Source organism: Chanodichthys erythropterus, chromosome 10, assembly GCF_024489055.1.
Source record: "Chanodichthys erythropterus isolate Z2021 chromosome 10, ASM2448905v1, whole genome shotgun sequence".
NCBI lineage: Eukaryota > Metazoa > Chordata > Actinopteri > Cypriniformes > Xenocyprididae > Chanodichthys > Chanodichthys erythropterus.
In genome coordinates, this window is record NC_090230.1 from 41,719,193 (window position 1) to 41,740,343 (window position 21,151).

The 21,151-nt window shown below is 35.2% G+C and overlaps 2 protein-coding genes across 3 annotated transcripts in view; both read left to right on the forward strand.

Moving 5' to 3' along the window:
* The first annotated feature begins 418 nt into the window (after positions 1 to 418).
* dgat2 (diacylglycerol O-acyltransferase 2) lies at positions 419 to 9,941 on the forward strand. Of its 2 annotated transcripts, XM_067397800.1 has the most exons (9): positions 419 to 494; positions 642 to 807; positions 1,538 to 1,666; positions 1,810 to 1,917; positions 2,043 to 2,113; positions 5,706 to 5,910; positions 7,182 to 7,356; positions 7,891 to 8,093; positions 8,528 to 9,941. In XM_067397800.1, exons 2-9 carry the CDS (start codon positions 768 to 770, stop codon positions 8,680 to 8,682), a joined length of 1,086 nt encoding a protein of 361 aa, XP_067253901.1. In that variant the 5' UTR covers positions 419 to 494; positions 642 to 767; the 3' UTR covers positions 8,683 to 9,941. The 2 variants fall into 2 exon arrangements, with proteins under 2 accessions (XP_067253901.1, XP_067253900.1); XM_067397799.1 differs by having other exon boundaries at positions 460 to 807.
* Positions 9,942 to 11,554: 1,613 nt separating this feature from the next.
* Positions 11,555 to 21,151, forward strand: part of uvrag (UV radiation resistance associated gene) — a 125,031-nt gene continuing 115,434 nt past the window's right edge. The window contains exons 1-3 of the mRNA XM_067399242.1: positions 11,555 to 11,874; positions 17,138 to 17,255; positions 18,808 to 18,842. Of these exons, the coding sequence (XP_067255343.1) occupies positions 11,767 to 11,874; positions 17,138 to 17,255; positions 18,808 to 18,842 (261 nt within the window). The 5' untranslated portion in view covers positions 11,555 to 11,766. The remainder of the gene's footprint in view (positions 11,875 to 17,137; positions 17,256 to 18,807; positions 18,843 to 21,151) is intronic.

Here is a 21,151-nt window from a genome sequence, read left to right on the forward strand (position 1 = left end):
AAAATTAAAATTGGGACATTATGAAACAGCCAATATTCCTAATGGACATTCAGTCTGGCAGGCTGCTATTTCTATCTTATTTCATCTCCCCCCTATCTTTTAGTTTTTCCATACTTTTTAGCTTCTGGGGCTTATTGAAGTTTTGTATAATGACCTACAAAGTAGATTATTATTATTATTAGTAGTAGTAGCCTAATGTTTTTTTTTTTTTTTTCCTAAGACACGTTTATAAAAGCTACTTAAATGTCCTAAATAAACCAGGCCTAAACCAGGCCATAAATTTAAAATATATGAGAAAAAAAAGAGCAATTAATGTTTTTATAAAGAGTGGACAATCAGTGTTGGTCAATAAAGTCAGGGGGAGGGGCTAAAGTATCTTAAACCTGATTGGCTGGGCGCCCATCCCAGTCCAGTTTACCTTGACAAACCTTTAAAACCTCCAGATCAGATGAAGCGATAACCACTCAGAGACAACTCTCTCAGCGTGGAGCCTTGTAAGTTTGACAGCTACAGCCAGCTATTATCAGACAGAAACAGTTATTTGGAAATAAAAACTTGACAACTGTTGACAACGTCTGTATTTCTGAAGGCGAAGGCGGTTCAGTTTGATTGACAGCGCTTTCTATACTCCTCCCCTCCAGGCGCTTAAATGACAGGCGCGCGCATGTGAGCTCGCGCTGACGCCAGTGCAGAGAGGGATGCTGTAGAGCAGCTCAACTTCCACCAGCGAGATTTATTCTGTTTAATTTATCATTCGTGCCTCAACCATGAAGACCATACTTGCTGCATATTCCGGTGTCAAAAAGGGTAAGTAAAAACAACAAAAAGGTGAAATAATTGCAGTAGACCTAAGCTAATTTAACTTGTTGTTCAAATCCATTCATTATTGTGTGTGTGTGTGTGTGTATACATTTCTATATAGCCTAATTTTACAGTATTTATATATTTATAAATATATCAGGTGATCATAGTTTAATTAGATTCATGGAGGTATTGAGGTTAAAAAGTCTCCATCCTGTTTGCTTAATGAGAGGGATAAGAGTGTTACATGAGGATCAGTGTCTTACTTCACAGTGTGTCAGATATTTGTTGTTATTTTCAGTCTGTTAAGATGGGATTAAGTTGTCTTGTGATCTGATCTCAGTGATTCTAAGGGAAGTTTATGTGTGCTTCAGTATTGTATGTCTTTTCTTTTTTGATGAGGCTTTTTGGACTGTGTAAAATGTTTGCGAATAATGAATTAGAGGTATAACGGTGTTGGGTGTGTTCTCTCATTATTAGGATATAATACTGTTAAAACGCATATTCAAGTTTTAACCACACAACTGGTTACTATTGGTATGTTGATACATCCTCTGAGAGTTTTTTCAGAGATTTTGGGAGTTACTACCCTTTATTGACATCATATCATCACATTTTCACAGTCATGATATGCATGACATTTATTCCTAGGCTTCAGACAGACCTTAGTGCAGAGAACAAGCATTCCCACAACATTAAGCTGGGTAATTCCAATTCTCCTTTAAATCCCGTGTAGGCTCAGGCTCCAGCATCCTCTCTGCCTTACATGACCTGCCGTCCGTCCCCTGGCTGACACGATCCAAGATCGTGAAACATCTGCAGGTGATCTCCGTCCTGCAGTTTGTCATCACATTTCTTGCCATGGGTGAGTGGAACAATTAAGTTCATTACAAGTCGAAAGCTTAGAGAATTTACAATGTAGGATATTGTGTTGCCTCACTTACATGAATTCTTTGTTTATGAATGTTTATGAAACGTCAACTCTAAATACTCCTTTTGCTCTTCTAGGCATTGGCTGCTCTTTGCTGCTGATGTACATGTTTTGCACAGACTGCTGGGTAATTGCCGCCGTTTACACTGCCTGGCTCATCTATGACTGGAACACCCCAAAACAAGGTAAAGTTTTCAGTCTTCCATGATTAAAGCGCATAATGATTCAATCTGTTCAGAAGTGTGGGATGATTGCTCTGACTGTGTTTGCATTTGTATTCTTTGTTAATGTTCCAACATCTTTATCTTAGGAGGCCGTAGATCGAGCTGGGTGAGAAACTGGACTGTCTGGACATACTTTAGAGACTATTTTCCCATAAGAGTGAGTGACTGAGGCTTATACAACATTACAGTTTGAGAAAATAAGAATTCAAAAGGCTTAGACACCGAACAGCTAATACTATAGGTAAATACAAAGATAAGCCTTAAACTGGAGTTATAAAATGTGCAAATCTGTAAATCCTTATAGAGTCCTGAAGAGTTTAAGTGTAGATTTAAAGGGACAGTTCACTCAAAAATGATTCTATCATTATTTATTTTGACTCTCTTTCAGAAAATGTAATATTCGTGCACATCTTTTCCATACAACGTCAGTTCAACATCTTGAGATTTTAATTTGCAAATACACTACCGTTCAAACTTTTGGGATTGGTAAGATTTTGTAATGTTTTTGAAAGAAGTCCCTTATGCTCACTCAAACTGCATTTATATAAACGTTAAAGGTGCTAAAGAGGATCTTTTCGTCGACTGAGTTAGTGAGTTTTTTTAAATGAGCGCATGCGTAAGAACATCCCCCCTCCTTCACAGCTCATTTCAAGGGAACACCTCCCAATACTCGTGCACGAGTATTGGAACACGAGTGTTTACCACCGGCATTCGCTGTGTCGTGTTAGTGGATTCCTTATGTCGGACTCACCGCAGGTAACTCATAATCTGCAGTTGTTACTCCTGTCTCCTGACAAAAACATTGCATGCGGCGCCTGTGGAGTGTGGAAAGTTACTGGAGCGCGCAGCCGCGCTCGTCTCTCACAAGGAACGTCATGGCAGTGATTGACAAGCCAGAGGGCTTACGCGATGATCGTGTAAACGATTGGCTGATGTTTTTAAGGCCCTACGTCGTGCACAGATTATGTATATTAATATTATTCCTTTCAGTGCACCTAATTAATAGTCTTTTATCAGTTAGTAAAGACAGTTTCAAGTAATATTGCAAAAATGTATAAAACAAAACATCCACTTTAGCACCTTTAATATTTTGTATTTTGAAATATTATTGAAATTTAAAATAATGTTTTCTATTTTAAAAAGTAATTTATTCATGTGATGTCACAGTTACATTTTCAGCATCATTTTTCCAGTCTTCAGTGTCACATGATCCTTCAGAAATCATTCTATGCTGATTTGCTGCTCAAGAAACATTTCATATTATTATTAGTGTTTATATTTAATATTTTTGTTGAAACTGTGATACATTTCAGTGTACTGTGATACACTGTGAATGTTTTGATAAATAGAAAGAACAGAATTTATTTGAAAATATATTTTTTGTAATAATGTAAGTCTTTATTGTCAATTAATGCATCCTTGTGGAATTAAAGTATTAATTTACTTAAAAAAAAAAAAAAAACTGACTCCAGCTTTTGAACGGTATAGTGTAATTTGCATATTCTGACCCGCATGAAATGCGTAAATATTCATTGATAACTTTAAATAGTACAAAGGGGCAAAGATAAAAAATACATTTTATCAGCCATTAGTTTCATCCTGTTCTTTTCTCTCCTTGACATTCCTGTTGGGTTGGGTGGATCTTGAGTTGTAAGATCTCTGCTAGACTTTGCTCGTCCTGATCAGCAGAAGCTTAATCACTAAGCACTTGTTTTTCTGTTTGTCTTTTGTCTTACTTCTGATATATGAACCAGAGCACAGGACTCCATAGAAACGGGAACTTTACTGACACTAAATTATGAGCCAGACCACATTATTATCAAACACAGATTAGAATAAAACAGATATCTGCATGATGAATGAGAATAAAAGTGAACTGTGACCCCTGACACACTTCTCTATAAAATCAGTTGTTAAATACTATTTAAGTGCAAATCTTAATTTAAATTAATCAAATTTAATTAAAAGCATAGTCAAGCCTTAATATAAATATAAAGTAGTCAGTCAGGACACTCACAAGGGAATGCCCTGCCTGTGCCAGTTGGCTTGGACGTTTACCTCGCAGTACACGTAGTGTGTTTAGTCACATGATGAGATCATCACTTTGCCTAGTGTTACAGTGTGTGCCAGCTGCGTGTGATAAGAGTGAAGAGAAATAAGGTCATCATCAGTGACTAAAATTTGTAATGAAGCGTTTGGTAGGTGTAAGAATGATTAACATCAGATCTATTAGAAACAAATTTGCTGAGAAAATGGGTTCATTAAAGGGATAGTTCACCCAAAAATGAAAACTCTGTCAACATTTACTCACCCTCAAGTTGTTCCAAACTTGAAGAAGATATTTTGAAGAATATGGGTAACCAAACAGTTGATGGGCCCCATTGACTTCCATAGTATGGAAAAAAATACTATGGCAGTCAATGGGGCCCATCAACTGTTTGGTTACCCATATTCTTCAAAATATCTTCTTTGTGTTCAGCAGTAAAAAGAAATTCATCCAGGTTTGGAACAACTTGAGGGTGAGTAAATGATGACAGAATTTTTTTTTTTTGCAAAATATAGATCGTTGGAGGGTGCTTTTGACTAGGACCAGTAAACAAACACCTAGTGACCACCCAGAATACCTTAGCAACCGCAGAGCAATGCACTAAAAACCCCTTAAGGTGTGGTCACATTTGCCATTGCAATTGTTCTGCGAATGTTCGAACATTCATTTTATCTATGGATTCACGCAATTGGGAATTTCTTCACACAGAATTCGCAACGGGTTGGTCACGAGAATTGGTTGTGGTGAACAACAGAAATCTTGTCTTGGCAACAGTTTGTCTCAGCAACTACTTACAACATATTATTGTGGAAAGAATAATATTAAGTTGATGTATAATAAATATGTTTTTTTTAATGTAAGATTTTGAGTCAAAAACAAGGGCAACTGCTCCAGCAAATATACCAAAGACTAGACTTTCTCTTAGCCACATCCTGACAGTTATACAATCTTGCCCGACACAGCATCTGTCTTAAAACCATTGATTTTTCCATCCATTAATGTCATTATGTAACACAGACTGTTTGATTAACTGTTCTTATTAGTGGTTCAACCGATCACAAAAGTCAAGGTTTGGATTATTTTTTAGTTTTTGAATCACGGATCGGATCATATTTCAGCAAGAAAAAAATTATGAGGGGGGCTTTTCTTGCACAGGGATGGTTTAAAATTGCCTGAATGTGTAAATTCACAAAACGTGCAAATGATGAAGTTTTATTCTATGATGGTTAAACTTTGCAATTAATCTGCAAATCACATGCGTGCCAAACTGTGGGGCCTCGTAGATGCTAACTGTTGCTCCATTCTAATGTCTGCTGTGAACATTAATACCCAATCCTTCATTATCTGCTAAAAATAATATATTAGGACAGCAGATAAGTGCTTAATGGTAATTCCTGATAAGAAAATGTGTTCGTGGACAATATAATGTACACACAGGTGTACTGTAACTGTGTCCGAGTAAAGAGCATTTATTGCCTTTACTTGGTAAAGTATTTCATTACTGACCTATGTCCTAAACCTAGGAAAATAGTCTTTTTAATGCAAAATATCGCTGTTAGTTCAAATGAAGATGTTTAATTAGTTAGGTTAATAATTTTTTTTTTCACTGGGATTTTTTGCATCACATCCTATCTGTATAATCACATAGTAAACAATGCAAATTAACTAAACTCCTGCTGCATTTTTCTCTGATTATTTGCAGCTCATCAAGACGAATAACCTGCTTCCTAGCCGAAACTACATTTTTGGCTACCATCCTCATGGCATCTTCTGTTTTGGTGCTTTTTGTAACTTTGGGACAGAGGCTACAGGATTCTCCAAGATGTTTCCCGGAATTAAGCCATCTCTTGCTACATTGGCTGGAAACTTCCGCTTGCCAGTGTTTAGGGATTACCTGATGTCTGGAGGTACTTATAGCTGGATATTAGTTTCATTTTATGGATTAAACCATGCATTCAATGCTTGCCAGTGAGTGAAGAGCAAACTTTCTCAATGCATAAAGTACATTTTTTGTCTGATTAAAAAGAGGACCATAGGTGTCCTCTCTGTGGTGTAGATAAGAATCCAGCAGTCTATCAAGGACCTCTGAGCTTTGTCCTATTGCGTAGGGGGATACAGCCCTGCATGTGCTGATGTCAATATTTTTGAAGAACGTCTGTTGAAACCTGCCCTATGTACCCACTGATTGATAGACTATTCTTCAACTCTCTTATAAGAAACAAACGTAAATAGTTTCTTCAAAAACTGTCAAAAAAAAAAAAAAAAAATTCCCCAAAATTCCAATATAATATAATATAATATAATATAATATAATATAATATAATATAATATAATATAATATAATATAATATAATATAATATAATATAATATAATATAATATAATATAATGTAATATAATATAATATAATATAATATAATATAATATAATATAATATAATATAATATAATATAATATAATGTAATATAATATAATATAATATAATATAATATAATATAATATAATATAAAGTCAGAATTGATATAAACTCGCAATTGCGTGTCATGTCAAATTGTGAGGGAAAAATGACTGACGTTTATCTCAGAATTGCGAGTTTATATCGCACAATTTTGACTTTATAACATGCAATTGCGAGTTCTAAAGTCAGAATTGTGAGATTAAGGGCCCTATTTTAATGATATAAGCGCATGATCTAAAGCGCACAGCACAAGTGCAATCTACTTTTGTCCAGTCTAAAAGGGTTGTCCCTATTCTCGTAATGAGTAATGGGTGTGTTTGGGGCATAACGCTATTAACATGGCGGAATTTGCAAGCGGAAAAACAGAACACTTATCTAGCGAGGAAACAGATCTGCTCATGCACAAGGTTAAAGCGTGCGAGCAGACCATCTACGAGAAAAGCCGGATTTCACCAAGCATTTTTATCTTTATGCACACAACAATAATCTTTTACGTTGTAATCTTTTTATTTTTAATATTTGGCATGTTTAATTAAATAAATGAAGCGAACGAATAAACAATGCAACATTTCAATGCAAATATTGTTTTTATTTTAAAATGTTTTATTTATTTTTGTTTTACTTTTTTGTGGAGTTTGTGCAGTTCCTACATGAACCCGTTTGGGAAACCTTGATATAAATATTCACCAAAGTTCTGACACTATACCCTTCTGTTTCTCAGGTATCTGCCCAGTAAATCAAAACTCCATTGATTACCTACTGTCTAGTAACGGTACAGGCAACGCTGTGGTCATCGTGATCGGAGGGGCTGCAGAATCTCTGGACTGTGCCCCAGGGATGAACTCCGTCACGCTGAAAAAACGCAAAGGCTTTGTGAGACTGGCCCTCAAGCAAGGGTGAGAACCGCAAATAACCACCTTCCCAGCATTGTTTACTTCAGCACCAACTTGTTTACTCTGCAAAAACAAATCGATCAAGTTCATTGTGCTGTTGAGGCTAGGTTTATGCTGGTAGTAGCTTGAGTTTCTGTGCTCTCTGATAGGAGGGTTGTTGCAGGTGCCTTCAGAAATCTTTCAGAAATAAGCAAAGCAGTTTGGAGTGAAGTATTAAGCCAGTATTTTGTGATCAGAAATGTGGAGAAACAACAAGATCTCTGCCAATATTTTTGCTTTTAATGGAACTACATCATTACAAAGCAATGCATAATACACAGAAAATCCCTAACTACTCAAATCTCAAAGAAGCTTAGAGGATAAATAAATGCTTTTGAATACATTCCAAAAACATGACTTATCTGTCTCACAAGATTTTATGACGTAATTAATTTATGACTGAACAGTGAAATTAACTATTGCAGATTGTCTTTGTATTTTAAAATGTGTATGTCTTTGTCATTATGATAACTTTTTAACTTCCTGTCCCCATCTCAGTGCTGATCTGGTGCCCGTCTACTCGTTTGGTGAGAATGAGGTGTACAAACAGCTGATTTTTGATGATGGTTCTTGGTGGCGTACGGTTCAAAAGAGGCTTCAGAAGATTTTAGGTTTTGCCCCATGCCTGTTTCATGGCTGTGGACTGTTCTTCCCAGAGTCATGGGGTTTTGTACCTTACTGCAAACCCATCACTACTGTTGGTGAGTAACACCACATTTGTAACCAAACAGATGTCTTATGGACATATTTTCTACATATATAAATATAAATATATATCTATATATCTAATATATACACACATTGTGTAAACTCAAACTTTTATGTTAGATGTGATTAATTGCGATTAATCAGTTGGACAGCACTAGTATTTTTAAATTCTACTAGAAATTCTACTTTAAACTGGCATTAAAAAATGCTGCATAGGTTATAACGGGACATTCCTAAAAATAGTTTTATACAGTTCAAGGACAGTCTCTGTGTTGATAAAACTGCTCTTTCAGCTTACGGTCGATATTTGCTGACATCAGAAGCTCATTAATGGTTAAAATGTAGACATGTGTTGACATGATCTTGGTTTAACTAGCGTTTAATGTACTGTGGATGAACTTTAAAAAAATACTTTTCTCTTCTACAGTTGGTGAACCCATCACAGTTCCAAAAATTGAGGAGCCGAGTCAGGACGTCATAGATATGTACCATGCCATGTACATCAGGTCCCTCAAGTCTCTCTTTGACAATTACAAGACTCGTTTTGGTCTAAATGAGAGTGACACCCTTCTAATTCAATGAAAGGAAGCATTGAGGAATAATAATAACTTTATAAAAGAACACTCTGGAACATCTGCCTCCCAACCAAAGTGCCTGTTAAGAGAAGGTGAAGGAAATCAATTCGGTTTCTGTTCATTCAATACTGTGTACTGTACTGAAATGTACACGGGTTGCAGGGAACATAGCCTGTGTCACTTCTGCTCATCGCCACTGGGTGGCAATCCGCAATAAATACTGTACTTCGCAGACTGCTGCCAAGCATAATCTAGATTTCTCAGCTGGTGGACGTATATTCCTCAATATATGGCAATATATATATATATATATATATATATATATATATATATATATATATTACAAGTAATGTATTTAATTAAAATTCTGTACTAGATATAAGTGTTTGCCCCATTCTATTATTTTTAATGCACAAGCAATGCAATTATTGCCGAAAAGCCAAAGGGTGGTTGTGTAACCAAAGAGTAGAGGTTGATTTTGGCCTTCCGTTATATAGAAACTAACCAAAAAGGAAAATTGTGATTCAGTTGTTGGAAAAATAAGTTGGAATAAGTTGCTTTTAAGAAAATGATCCCATCTGATCATAGCTCAAAGGTAAAAGAGGAGGTAAACGTGAATTTTAGAAGGTGAAGATGATAATGAATACTTGTAAATGTGTGATGGTACAGTATTATCAGAATACTAATGAATGCTGGTCATTTTTCTGTAACACTATTGATAATTTACCACAGAAGTATTAATTTTGCATATATAAGTTGCACATACATGCTTTGTTAAGCTCAAGCAAATGGTTGTAGAGGTTGTAGCCTTCAAATAAGATCAGTTTTCACCATGTAGCCTTACATGACATCAACATTTTGTCCCAGTTACAAGGATCAGGCCTTTATTTCAAAAGCAAATGCTGGAGAGACATGTGTTTGCAAGCCAAATCAAACAAGCCTTTTTTTGAATAGAAATTAACCTGAATTCAAGTGCCAAAATGTATGTACATGTATGCAATCATATTTAACCTGAGAGAATAAAGTTTTTATAGTGATTGTGTATTTAAATGGATTCAGAGGACCTGTAGCTCTTGATTGGTGGATAATAAGCAATTACATGCTGACATTCGACCAAGGATTGTGACTTATCGCCTTTTAAGATGTGAATATGCAATAAATGCTGCAGTGTCCATCCTTATATCAGCCTTCATTGATGTCCATGAAATCCTGATTCTTTAAATTAAACTTTTGTATATTTTCAGAATAAACATTTATGGAAAAGTACTACTATGTGCTGTCTTGTTTTGAGCCACAACACTCTCTTTGATTGACACTAACAGCAAATGTTCTCTTATTCCTGTCTTTAAACCCAGTCTTGTTTTTTTAAATGAGAGATTTATGCAACAGTTACAGATTATTATTCCAAAGTCCATGGGTCATGTAAGATAGTTATTCAGTCAATAAGGCTGTATGACAAAATCAATATTCCCTTCACAAATGAAACATAATAAATGTTTATTTTACTTTCGTAAAAAATCAAATAAGCATTTAATAAACCAAATAACACATTGTAATTCACATTCACAGACAAACCCAGGATATGTTTAAGGTAGCCTATATTATAAGATTTCTCACAGTAGCATCAAGCATGTAAAGTTTCAGACATATTAACAAAGCAAACAGAGTGGACAAAATCAATTGCTAGGGCCCACAAACTGTAAGATGCCTCCTTATTTGGGCACAAAAGTGTAACTGTCTGGGACCTTGTATTTGATTGGCTTATATTAGTGAGGTGGGGCACACAGCCATGAATAAAAGATATTGATTATTTATCTAGGTCACTAATTTTTTACTTTTATGTTAAAATCTTTATTTCACAAATGTAGCCCTATAAACTGAGGCCTTAAAATTGCTAAAAGTTATGAATCTAGGAAATTTTATGATTTGTTTAACCATTATGGTCTTGTTTAACCCTATACATCTAATTTATTAATTTATTTTGCTTTATTTTTCTCTGTTGTAGGCATATGCATGATTAATAATTTAGTCTGTAAGGACTATTTAAAAAATATTTGAAAGTTTTTTTTTTTTTTTTTTTTTTAAATGTAAAAAAAATTTTTTTTTGATAGCAATAAAAAAAAAAACATAAAATGAACGATTCGTTCAAAATGAACAGAAAATAACTAGGTCACTTTTTTTTTTTTTTTCAAAATCCTTTAAAATAATTTTACCAATAATTGACATTTATTTAAATTTTATGGGCAATGCTTCATCTTTTATTTCATGTTTATTTTCATTTTCATATTACATTTATTTTTTAAGGACGAAGGAATAGGTTATAAGTTGGCTTATTAGTTAAATTGGGCTATGGCGCCCTCTTGTGCCTCATGGATACTTCTGCTTCATATAGTAGTAATAATAATAATAATAATAATAATAATAATAAAGTTATATATTAATTAATTAATTAATTAATAAAAGTAATATACTGATTAATTAATTCGTAATAATAAAAAAAATATTCGTAAAAAATCCACTCTACCTTTGTCGTTTTATAAGTACGTGGAACAGGCTCGCTTTATTGCACACTATATATTTTATGCTCATATCAATGCAATTCTCACCCAGATAATGCATTTGAATGGGAGAATAAACGGTCTTCATTGAGCGGTCCGCCCGTTGGGATCACGTTACTCAAACACAGCCCCTCACTTCCTCATATTTGTACGAACGCAGAGCGCAGCATGACTTTCTAAAGGCCTCCTCCCGCCCTTTTTCTTTCGATTGACAAGCTCTACACCAATCAACTCATAGTATCCATTTACGTCACCAAACATATGCTTTAGTGACAGCTTCCTCAGCCAATAGGCACGAAGCGAGGGTTTGCCGATCAAGGTCGCGGTAATGGCTTCCTAGGCAAGACTTACTTTGTTTATGCCGCCGTGAGCACCTCAGTAGCTGCGTTTAGTGTGCTTAATGTACATTATAATACAAATCTGCACGCTTGTGAAGAAAGCTCGGAATCTGACACCTTCGTGCCGGGAGTTTCTCGCTGATGGGGTTGAGTTGTATGGCTGAATGAGGCTATCGCCTATGGTACCGTAGAAGGATGAACTCCATCGCCGGTCGGGATCTCTCAGTGTCCGCTGGAGCTGTCAGCAGCAACCCCGGAGCAACATCCTCCAGAGTCCTGCATGTGGAGCTCACATCACAACAGGTACACCTGCAGCATCCAGCCATATGTTCCGTATGTGCGTGCTTATTGAGTGTGAATATCTAGCGGATCTTTGTGTGCATGTGTCACATGTCACCGGATGATCATAACACCGGGCCTCCATGTCCAGTCAAGCTTTGGTCAACATTTATGAATGCAGTGGGATTTGAAATAGAAATGTCAGAAGCAACAAATGAGACTGTGTTGATAATAAAGCGCTGGCTTGTTCATATACCAGAGATATATGCAGAGAGGTTTCACAGTGCAGTGTGGTCTTGTAACTGTGGCTCTCCAAACTCAAACACAAATACTAAACAGATCAGACAGCATTCTAATATTTATTATTCATGCTTAAAGGACCTTGAAAATGGCTCGGAAGGTAGTGGTGGTGCTGTCTTATGGAGTGAGCTGTGCTTAACTCAAATGCACGGCAGCTTTTTGACAGCCCTGACATAAGTGACTATAAATGATGTCATACATTCTCATAGGCACACATTGTTTGGGGGCTCTGCAAAGAAAACCCCTTGTTATGAATGTTTGGTTCATTTCGTTTCATGTTACAGTTTATTACTGATGAGAAAACAGTTATGTTTATGTTGATATTATGCATTTTTATTTTATTTTTTTAGTTTGTATTAACATACTTTTATTTTTTAATTAAAAAGTCTTCAATTAAGGATTTTAAAACATGTCAGGTAAAAATTGCATGTAGTGTAGCGTTGATGTAATGCTTGAGATTGCTATTATGAAGTGGTTGTGATTGTGTGTGTTGTAACAATTGCAGTGTTGCAATACACACTGTGCACTTACATGCTCTGAATCTGTCCTAGCTGAGAGTGTAGACCTCAGTTATGTGGAATGATAGCCAGCAGTCGTCACTGGTTCTCAGGAAGTGTTTTGGGGATCACAGGTTTTCCTGTTAAGCAGTGTCCGTTGATGACTTGGCATTCTGTGTCGGGAAATGTTGCATTACTTAATGGTGCAAACATGGGGCTGGAGTTATGTTGTAGCATGGCTTTTTAAGTAAAGAGTGGTTTCTTGCACAAAGAACTGAATATTTGCTGTATGATATAATACGTCATCAAATTAAATATTTAAAATTTAGTTGCATTTTTTTACATAAAATATTTACTGGTATAAACTGCAGCAGGACATGAGAATATACTAATGGCTATGGGAATATTCTAAATCTAATTATACCATTAGTATATTATTCCCATGTCCTGCTGCAGTTTATAGCGGTAATATAGATGCTGTCAAATGCATACATGGATAGATGCTCGTAATAGGTGTATATTTTCAGGGTTTCATTCAGGGCTGTATGATTAATTCAAATAAAACCGAAATCGTGATATGGCTTGGTGTGATTATCAAATGCAACATGCACCAAACATGCACCAACTTGTAGTGAAAAGCACTTATTTGATAACTACATGTTGTCAACAAAAGATAAACTTTAAATGCTCCATGCCTCCTTTTGTTTTACAGTGAAATATTGCAGTATTTCTAATTTTGTTCAATATTGCAATTTATTAGTAATAATTTTGCATTATTATTACTACTACTACTTTTATTATTATTTTATAATCGTTGATGTATATTAAAAAAAATATGAAATAAATTGCAAACAATTTTTATCAGAAAAAACTAAATTTATATGAGTTTGTGATTAACTCTGAATATTAAACCAGAGTTTGCTCAGACAAATTTACCTGGGTAGCAGATGAAACCAGCTTCATGCAATGGGCCTCAGTTCTGCTTTTGTTAAAAATGGAATACATCATTCATATATATATATATATATATATATATATATATATATATATATATATATATATATATATATATATATAATTTTTTTTTTTTTTCTACTTTTTTTTTTGTTTAAAGCTACACCACAGCTATCATTGATGCTTTGCTACCTAGTAGTAGCAGTTAGTTTGAGGGGAAAGGACATTCGCATTGTTGAGAGCATATGATTGGACAAAAGTCTGTGTAGTGCAGGATGAGTCATCATTATATTTATCCATTTTAAAGAAAAAGACAGACTGTAAATTTTAAATGCATATACAGTAGTGGCCAAAAGTGATGTCCGGCATAGGAAAATTTGGTAACACTTTAATATAGGGAACACATATAAACTATTGACTACGACTTTTCCCTTAATAATCTCCTAATTTACTGCTTATTAATAATTAGTAAGGTAGTTGTTAAGTTTGGGTATTGGGTAGGATTAAGAATGTAGAATAAGGTCATCCATAATAAGGCATTAATATGTGCTTAATAAGTACTAATAAATAGTATTCTTTTAAATAATATTTTAGTAATGTGCATGCTAATAAGCAACTAGTTAAAAGACCCTAAAATAAAGTGTTACAGAAAATTGGCATCTTCACCCTTTGTTATGAACATTGCTTTTGTCCAATACTGAATACAAGTACTAAATTTTAGACATAAACTAGTAAAGAAATGGTTTCAGACCTAGTAGATTTAAATTCCTTGAGTTCCTGTTGCACAAAGCTAGCTGAACAAACTCTGAGTTTCAGATTAGGTTTAGAGTTGACAAAACAAATCAAACCTTCTTTGGATCAGGTTCATCATGCTCACAAAACTCAATATAAACGTTCTCTGTCAACTCAATATTGATCCAGAGTTTGTGATTAACTCTGAATATTAAACCAGAGTTTGCTCAGACAAATTTACCTGGGTAGCAGATGAAACCAGCTTCATGCAATGGGCCTCAGTTCTGCTTTTGTTAAAAATGGAATACACTGTTACCAGAAACACTGAAATGTGAAACCAAATGTGAAGTCCCTATCACATGATAGTGGGTTGTTTGAGCTTGTCACACCTGTCTGAAGTTTATTTTACTGGAAATGGTTATGACACCAATTGCTTTGGCAGTCACACAGTCACTTGTGACACTCTTACTGCTTGAGGCAAAGTTCTACCGGGCCACTGTTATGGACTACAGATGACCTCTGGCACACCCATGAACATCATTCATTTGTCTGCCAGCAGAAGAGCATTTTTTGTTCGGTGTAATATGATTTATCAAATTCAGAATGAAGTCATGCTTGATGTTTCGGTTTCATTTTAGCTGTTTGAAACAGTTGCAAATTGCCTAATAAGGGAAAGTTGATCGTACACTAGCTTGTTTGTTCCCGTGCTAGTTAAGTGGCCTGTTAACCTACTAAATTTTACCACTCAACCTCTCCATTTCAGAGTCTGGGACAAACTGAAAGTTCCTCAGTGTTTTGTTGTCTAAAACAAGACAGAAATGGGGGAAAAACTGAACAAAGTGTGGTGTTGTTTATGTAGCTTCAATAATCCAGTGGGGCATCCCATGACTTAGATTTAGTATTTAATGCCTCACGGGCGGCGCTGGAAAATCTTTGTGGCTGGTTGTGATGAAAGCTGGTCAGGTGAAGACTTTAGTTTGCTGAACTCTCAGATTAAGTGTTTCATTGAAATGGCTGGGGCCCTGTGCCATAAATCTTGCTCTTGTGAATGGGAACTCTGGACTTTCCATCTCATGTTGTGTAGATTAGGGTCACAAGGTTTTTTTGTTGTTGTTCTTTTTGTAGTAGAGTTGTTTAATTATTTTTATTTTTATTTTTTAAAGGGTTTTTAATGTCACAGAAACGCAATTATGATGGTTCACCCTTCTTAAAATATATAAAGAATAATGCTGTGTTTTTTCATGTATTGGTCGACTGATATAGAGGGTATGCATTGCTCCCTCAGCTGGACTGAGTGGCAAAAGAACCTGCTGCATGACTGGATTTAATAGGGGAAACTGCGAAAACACGAGTAAAACAAACGATTACACTAAAGGTTGGGCTCAAAAGTGTTCCATATAATATGTCAAAGAAACCTAATCCATGAATATCGACATGCAGCCAGTGTTTCCTGACATTTATATGTGCCTGATTTTGAAGCCGGCGAAATACATAAAGCAAATCTGCCAGTGAACACTTTATCGGAGTGATTACTTATATCAATGTTATGTATATCGTCATATCGTCCAGCCCTAAAACTTGTATAGTTTTTGTCATGTTCATTTAAAAACACCAAATTATGCAGAATATAAGATGGTAAATATTTCATTGATGAATTGTCATTTCAATATCTAACAGTACAGTAGGGTTTGGTTTTACCCCAAAATCCAACATTTTGACAAAAAATAATAACTGCAAATTCAATTTTCTCTGCCTGGAGTCCAGTTGTTTCTGTGAATTGCAGCGATCCATTTGCTTCTTTTTTCTGTAGCTTTCGGCAGTCTGTAAAAATATATCTTAGATTTTGTCAAAGCTATTCATACAGTCAATCGCAAAGCTTTTTCACAACTATGCCGAGGTAAATTCAATTTTCAATTCGATGGCACCTTTAAGTTATCAGCATTGAAAATATGTATAATAAATTAGAATAAATTAATTGATTAATCTTATGGTTTTTGAACAGTTTTTTTTGTGCCATTAGCAGCAAGTTGTAAATGCCTCCTAAGAAATTCATTCATGGTCGAGTGAACCCAAAACCTGTGAAATTACACAAGACTTCCTTAAGACCAATTAGTGGACTAGTTGTTTAGGCAACATCCCTTCTGCGGTCATATCGTAGGCCTATTTTATGGGCAGACTTTCTTGGTATCTTTTCCTTTTTAACCTACAAAAACTCTTATGTTAAACCTTTCCATCCCTACCAACTACCCCCCCCCCACCCTTTGGCTCCTTCAAAGCAGTGGATTTGTGCCCAATGTGCAGCAGTGATGCCATGTTTTGGTCAGGGTGGAGGACTTGGCTTTATAGTGACTAGTGACGTGAGACTCACAATGCCTGTGTGTTGCTCTGTTCCTGTTCACTGTCAGTTGCTTGTGATGGAAAATAGAACTGCAAAACATTCAGACTTCAGTGTGTGCATGATCCAGTAAAGGGGAGACTTGATATCATCACCAAGTTGGAAAAAATCCTGAGAAATATCTGAGATATATGTCATGATGTATTCTTATTTGCAACTTAAAAAAAATTGGCATTCTTAAAAACCATCATAAACGTATTCCTTCTGAATTAAAGATTACTGCATGTTTTTTTTTGCATAAGTGTAAAAACCTTTACTGCTTGATGATTACATAAGCCTTTGATGATTGCATAGACCTGTTGATGTATAGCTTATGAAAGTAAAGTAAAAAAAAAAAAGACTGAAAGGCATGTTAAAATAAATTGGATTGTCTTTCTTACTAACTGTCTTTCTCTCTTTGTCCCAACAGAGGCGTTTACGTCACTTGCGGAGCATAGCGGCCCGTAACATTGTGAACAAGAATGGCTCTCCTCTACTGGACACTTACTTCACCCTTCACCTCTGCCAGGAAGATCAGATATCACGAGGTGACTGATGCCAGCTGAATTGGCTGGTACTCTGATTGTTCACTTAATTTAGTACTTGAAGGATTAGTTCACTTCAGAATTAAAATTTCCTGATAATTTACTCACCCCCATGTCATCCAAGATGTTTATGTCTTTCTTTCTTCAGTCGAAAAGAAATAATTTTTTTTTTGAGGAAAACATTCCAGGATTTTTCTCCATATAGTGGACACCAGGGTTCAACAGGTTGAAGGTCCAAATTGCAGTTTCAGTGCAGCTAAAAAGGGCTGTACATGATCCCAGATGAGGAATAAGGGTCTTGTCTAATGAAAAAAATTGGTCATTTTCTAAAAAAAATTTAAATTCATATACTATTTAACCACAAATGTTCTTCTTGCGATCCGCCACACATTCTGTAGGTCATGCATGACGTAGGTGGAAGTACCATGGTAGGGCGAAAATCCATCTAATTTTCTCCTCTTCTGACATCGTTGTTTTACCTTTTTTTTGACTTAGTCTTCCTTTGTAGACACTGGATTGGTACTTTCGCCTACGACACAGGTGACCTTTCCAACGTGATTACACTTGCACAGAGCAGTGCAAGACAAACATTTGTGGTTAAAGTATATTTAAATTTTTTTAAGAAAATGACCTATCGTTTCGCTAGATAAGACCCTTGTTCCTGGCTGGGATCGTGTGGAGCCCTTTGAGGCTGCATTGAAACTGCAATTTGGACCTTCAACCCGTTGTACCCTGTTGAAGTCCACTATATTAATTTTTTTTCGACTGAAGAAAGAAAAGACATAAACATCTTGGATGAGATGGGGGTGAGTAAATTATCAGAAAATTTTAATTCTGAAGTGAACTAATCCTTTAAAGCTGCAGTGCGTAATTTCTGTCACCAGTGACACTAAACAAAATTGCAGAAAGTGACTGTTTTCAAACAGTTTATCCAAACATTCACCCTGTCTTCCATTGGACAGTCAAGGAGATGGCCCCACCCCCAAACTCACTCTATTGGTTGAGCTGTTGTCAAGCTGATCAGACTGCTAAAATAAACAGTGCAATGTTTTGATAGCACCTTAAGTGTTTATGCTTCACACGTTTGGGGACATCAATCTGCTATTTGTGTACTTGGTTATTTCTGTGTATTTTGCAGTTGGATATTAAAAGCCAACAGTTACGCAAAGCAGCTTTAAACTAATGAGGCTTTCAAAACTACCTTTCAGACTGACTCTTTTAAAATGAATGGCCATGTATATAGTTGTAATTTTCACAATATACCCTTTCCTTATAGATAGTAATGTAGTGAAAGAGCTGGGCTGGTTGTGGTTTTTGTGGAAACCATGATACATTTTTTCAGGATTCTTTGATGGATATAAAGTTAAAAGAATCTGCATTTATATAAATCTTTTGTAACATTATAAGTTTCTTTACTGTCACTTCTGATCAAATTAATGTGTCCTTGCTGAATAAAAGTCTTTAATTTAACTTGTGAATGATAGTGTAAACTGTAAGTCACGCTGCATTTAAAAGCTTTTGGATGACTTCTAACTTGCTTCTGTTCCTTTTCCAGATTTTTATAAGAGTGAAGTCATCCGAGACTCATTGGTGAGTGCTTTTGTTTTCATTTGTGTTTGGTCATGCGATTTAATGCTTATTATTTGAAATTTGTGAAATGGTAGACAGAGCACAGCATATCATAGCATAGTAGCGTGGCATAGTTTAACATGTTGTAACGTAGCATATCAGCATTTTCTCTTTTGGATTTCTGTTCTGCTGTAGGATAATAAAAGGTTTAGTCACTAATGTCCTTAATGTCTGTTAAGCCTTATGGGACTGCTGAAAAATGAACAATGGGAGCAATAGTTTTATTTATTACTGTTAAACCATAATAAATATGGGATCTATGAACAGTTTAAGACACTTTCCAAATCTTTCTGTCATATTTATTTTGTCATTTTATCTTACTTATTAATATTTGTGGATGCCTTTTGCAGACATTTTGGTTACTACAATATATTTTACAGCAAATTGGTTAAAGAATTAATTGGATCTTAAAGATGAGGTATGTAATTATTTTATGTTAAAATTAGGGCTGGGCGATATATCGAATGCTTTTGTCATGCGCATTTCGTCAGTAAAGCCGGTTCCCTGATTACCGCTAAATCGCCATCACCTGCTTTCAAATGGAGCGGCATTTAATAGACAGAGCCGAGTTTGGGGGTGGAACTATCTTTTTGACCAACCAATGGCAGATGGGGGAATATGTGGGAACCTGCTTGAATAAAGTCATTTTTGGTGCTGGTAGTGTAGAAATTACACACTTCACACATTTTATTGCAGATATCAACAGGTACCATATCATTATCATATTTAGCCACACTGTAAACCCGAACAGTACTACTAACTTATAAAGATTGAGTACACACCAATTCAAGTCTGTTAAATCATTGATTCAACTTAAAACCATTAAATTTTCTGAACGAGGAGTTTAGTTTTATTTTTGTATAGCTCAACATTTTTGAGTAAATCCTTATACTTAAATTATTATCTTTAAGTTTACTGAGCGACATAAAGTGACGTCATCCATGTCACATTGTTGCTCTAACCAATGTTATCAGAAGAATCCATTCAACATTAAACTGAGTTGCAGCAGATTTCATGTTCCCAGCATGCTTTGCATCACACTGTATAAAGAGAATAAATGTTAAAACGGAGTGTTATTTTGTGTGTTTTTGCACAAGGGGAAGATGTGTTATCGTGTTAATGTTTTGTTCTGTTATATTAAGGGCGTTTCTGTGATGTCGACGATTTGTAGTGTGTGTTGGCGATTCTAATCATAAAGATTAGGTGTTAGTTTATTCAATATTTCAATTAAATTGTAAATAGTGAGTTTGTGTAATACAAAATAAAGTTTTTAATTTCTACGAAAATAACATTTGAGTTATTTACTTTTGGGTTTTGACGTTTGATCGGGTTTTACAACCACTGCATCAAAATAATTTAAAAATGAGAAACCTTACAGTACGTATGGTAAACAATAGTTTAAGTACAGTGGACTTTAACATTAAATAAAACTAAATAAAAAAAAAAAAATCAGTTTGACTGAATTGTTTTTTTTTTAATTGTTTACTTTAAAAAATTGAGCTGCTTTACACCGCGTTCCAAATTATTATGCAATTGACATATCAGTAAGATTTCAGTACAATAAATATTCAGATTTTAGTTTTTCTAAGAAAATGTTTGTTTGTTTATTTATCCATGTCTTTTTAGATAACTGGGATCAATCTCAGACAAAATAATTTGCCAGATCTATGGAAACCCTACTTAGAGGTTGTTCCACATTATCAAGCAAGTCACAGTACTCATGAAATATGGGGAGGAAGAAAGATCTTTCTGAAGATGAAAAGCATGAAATGGTGCAATGTTGTGCAAAAGGCATGAAAACAATTAATATTGTGTGAAACCGAAGGGAAATTATCGAATTATCATAAGATTTGTGAGTGATTTAGAGCACAGCAGAACTCTGTCAGATAAAGGCTTATTATTGAAAGTTCCTGTCAAAAAAATGTATTGTATTAAAAGGGCAGCTATAAAAAAGCCAGTGTTGAGCAGCAAACAGGTATTTGAAGCTGCTGGTGTCTCTGGAGTCTCAAGAAGCTCTCCATACAGGCTGGCAGTTGTGCGTAAAGATGCATTTTAGACACCACTAACCAAACCTAACAAAGAGAAACATTTACAGTGGGTGTAGAAATACATTTTCAAACTGTTTTATTGCTGTGGTGTTTTTTGCAGCATGGGATAGGGCATAGTGCATTGTACAATAGTGCATTGTACTATGCACTATCCTCCTTTTTATAGCATAGCTGAAAATGGCCAGTTATGAACTCCACATATCTTGCAAAAGTCATTTTAAT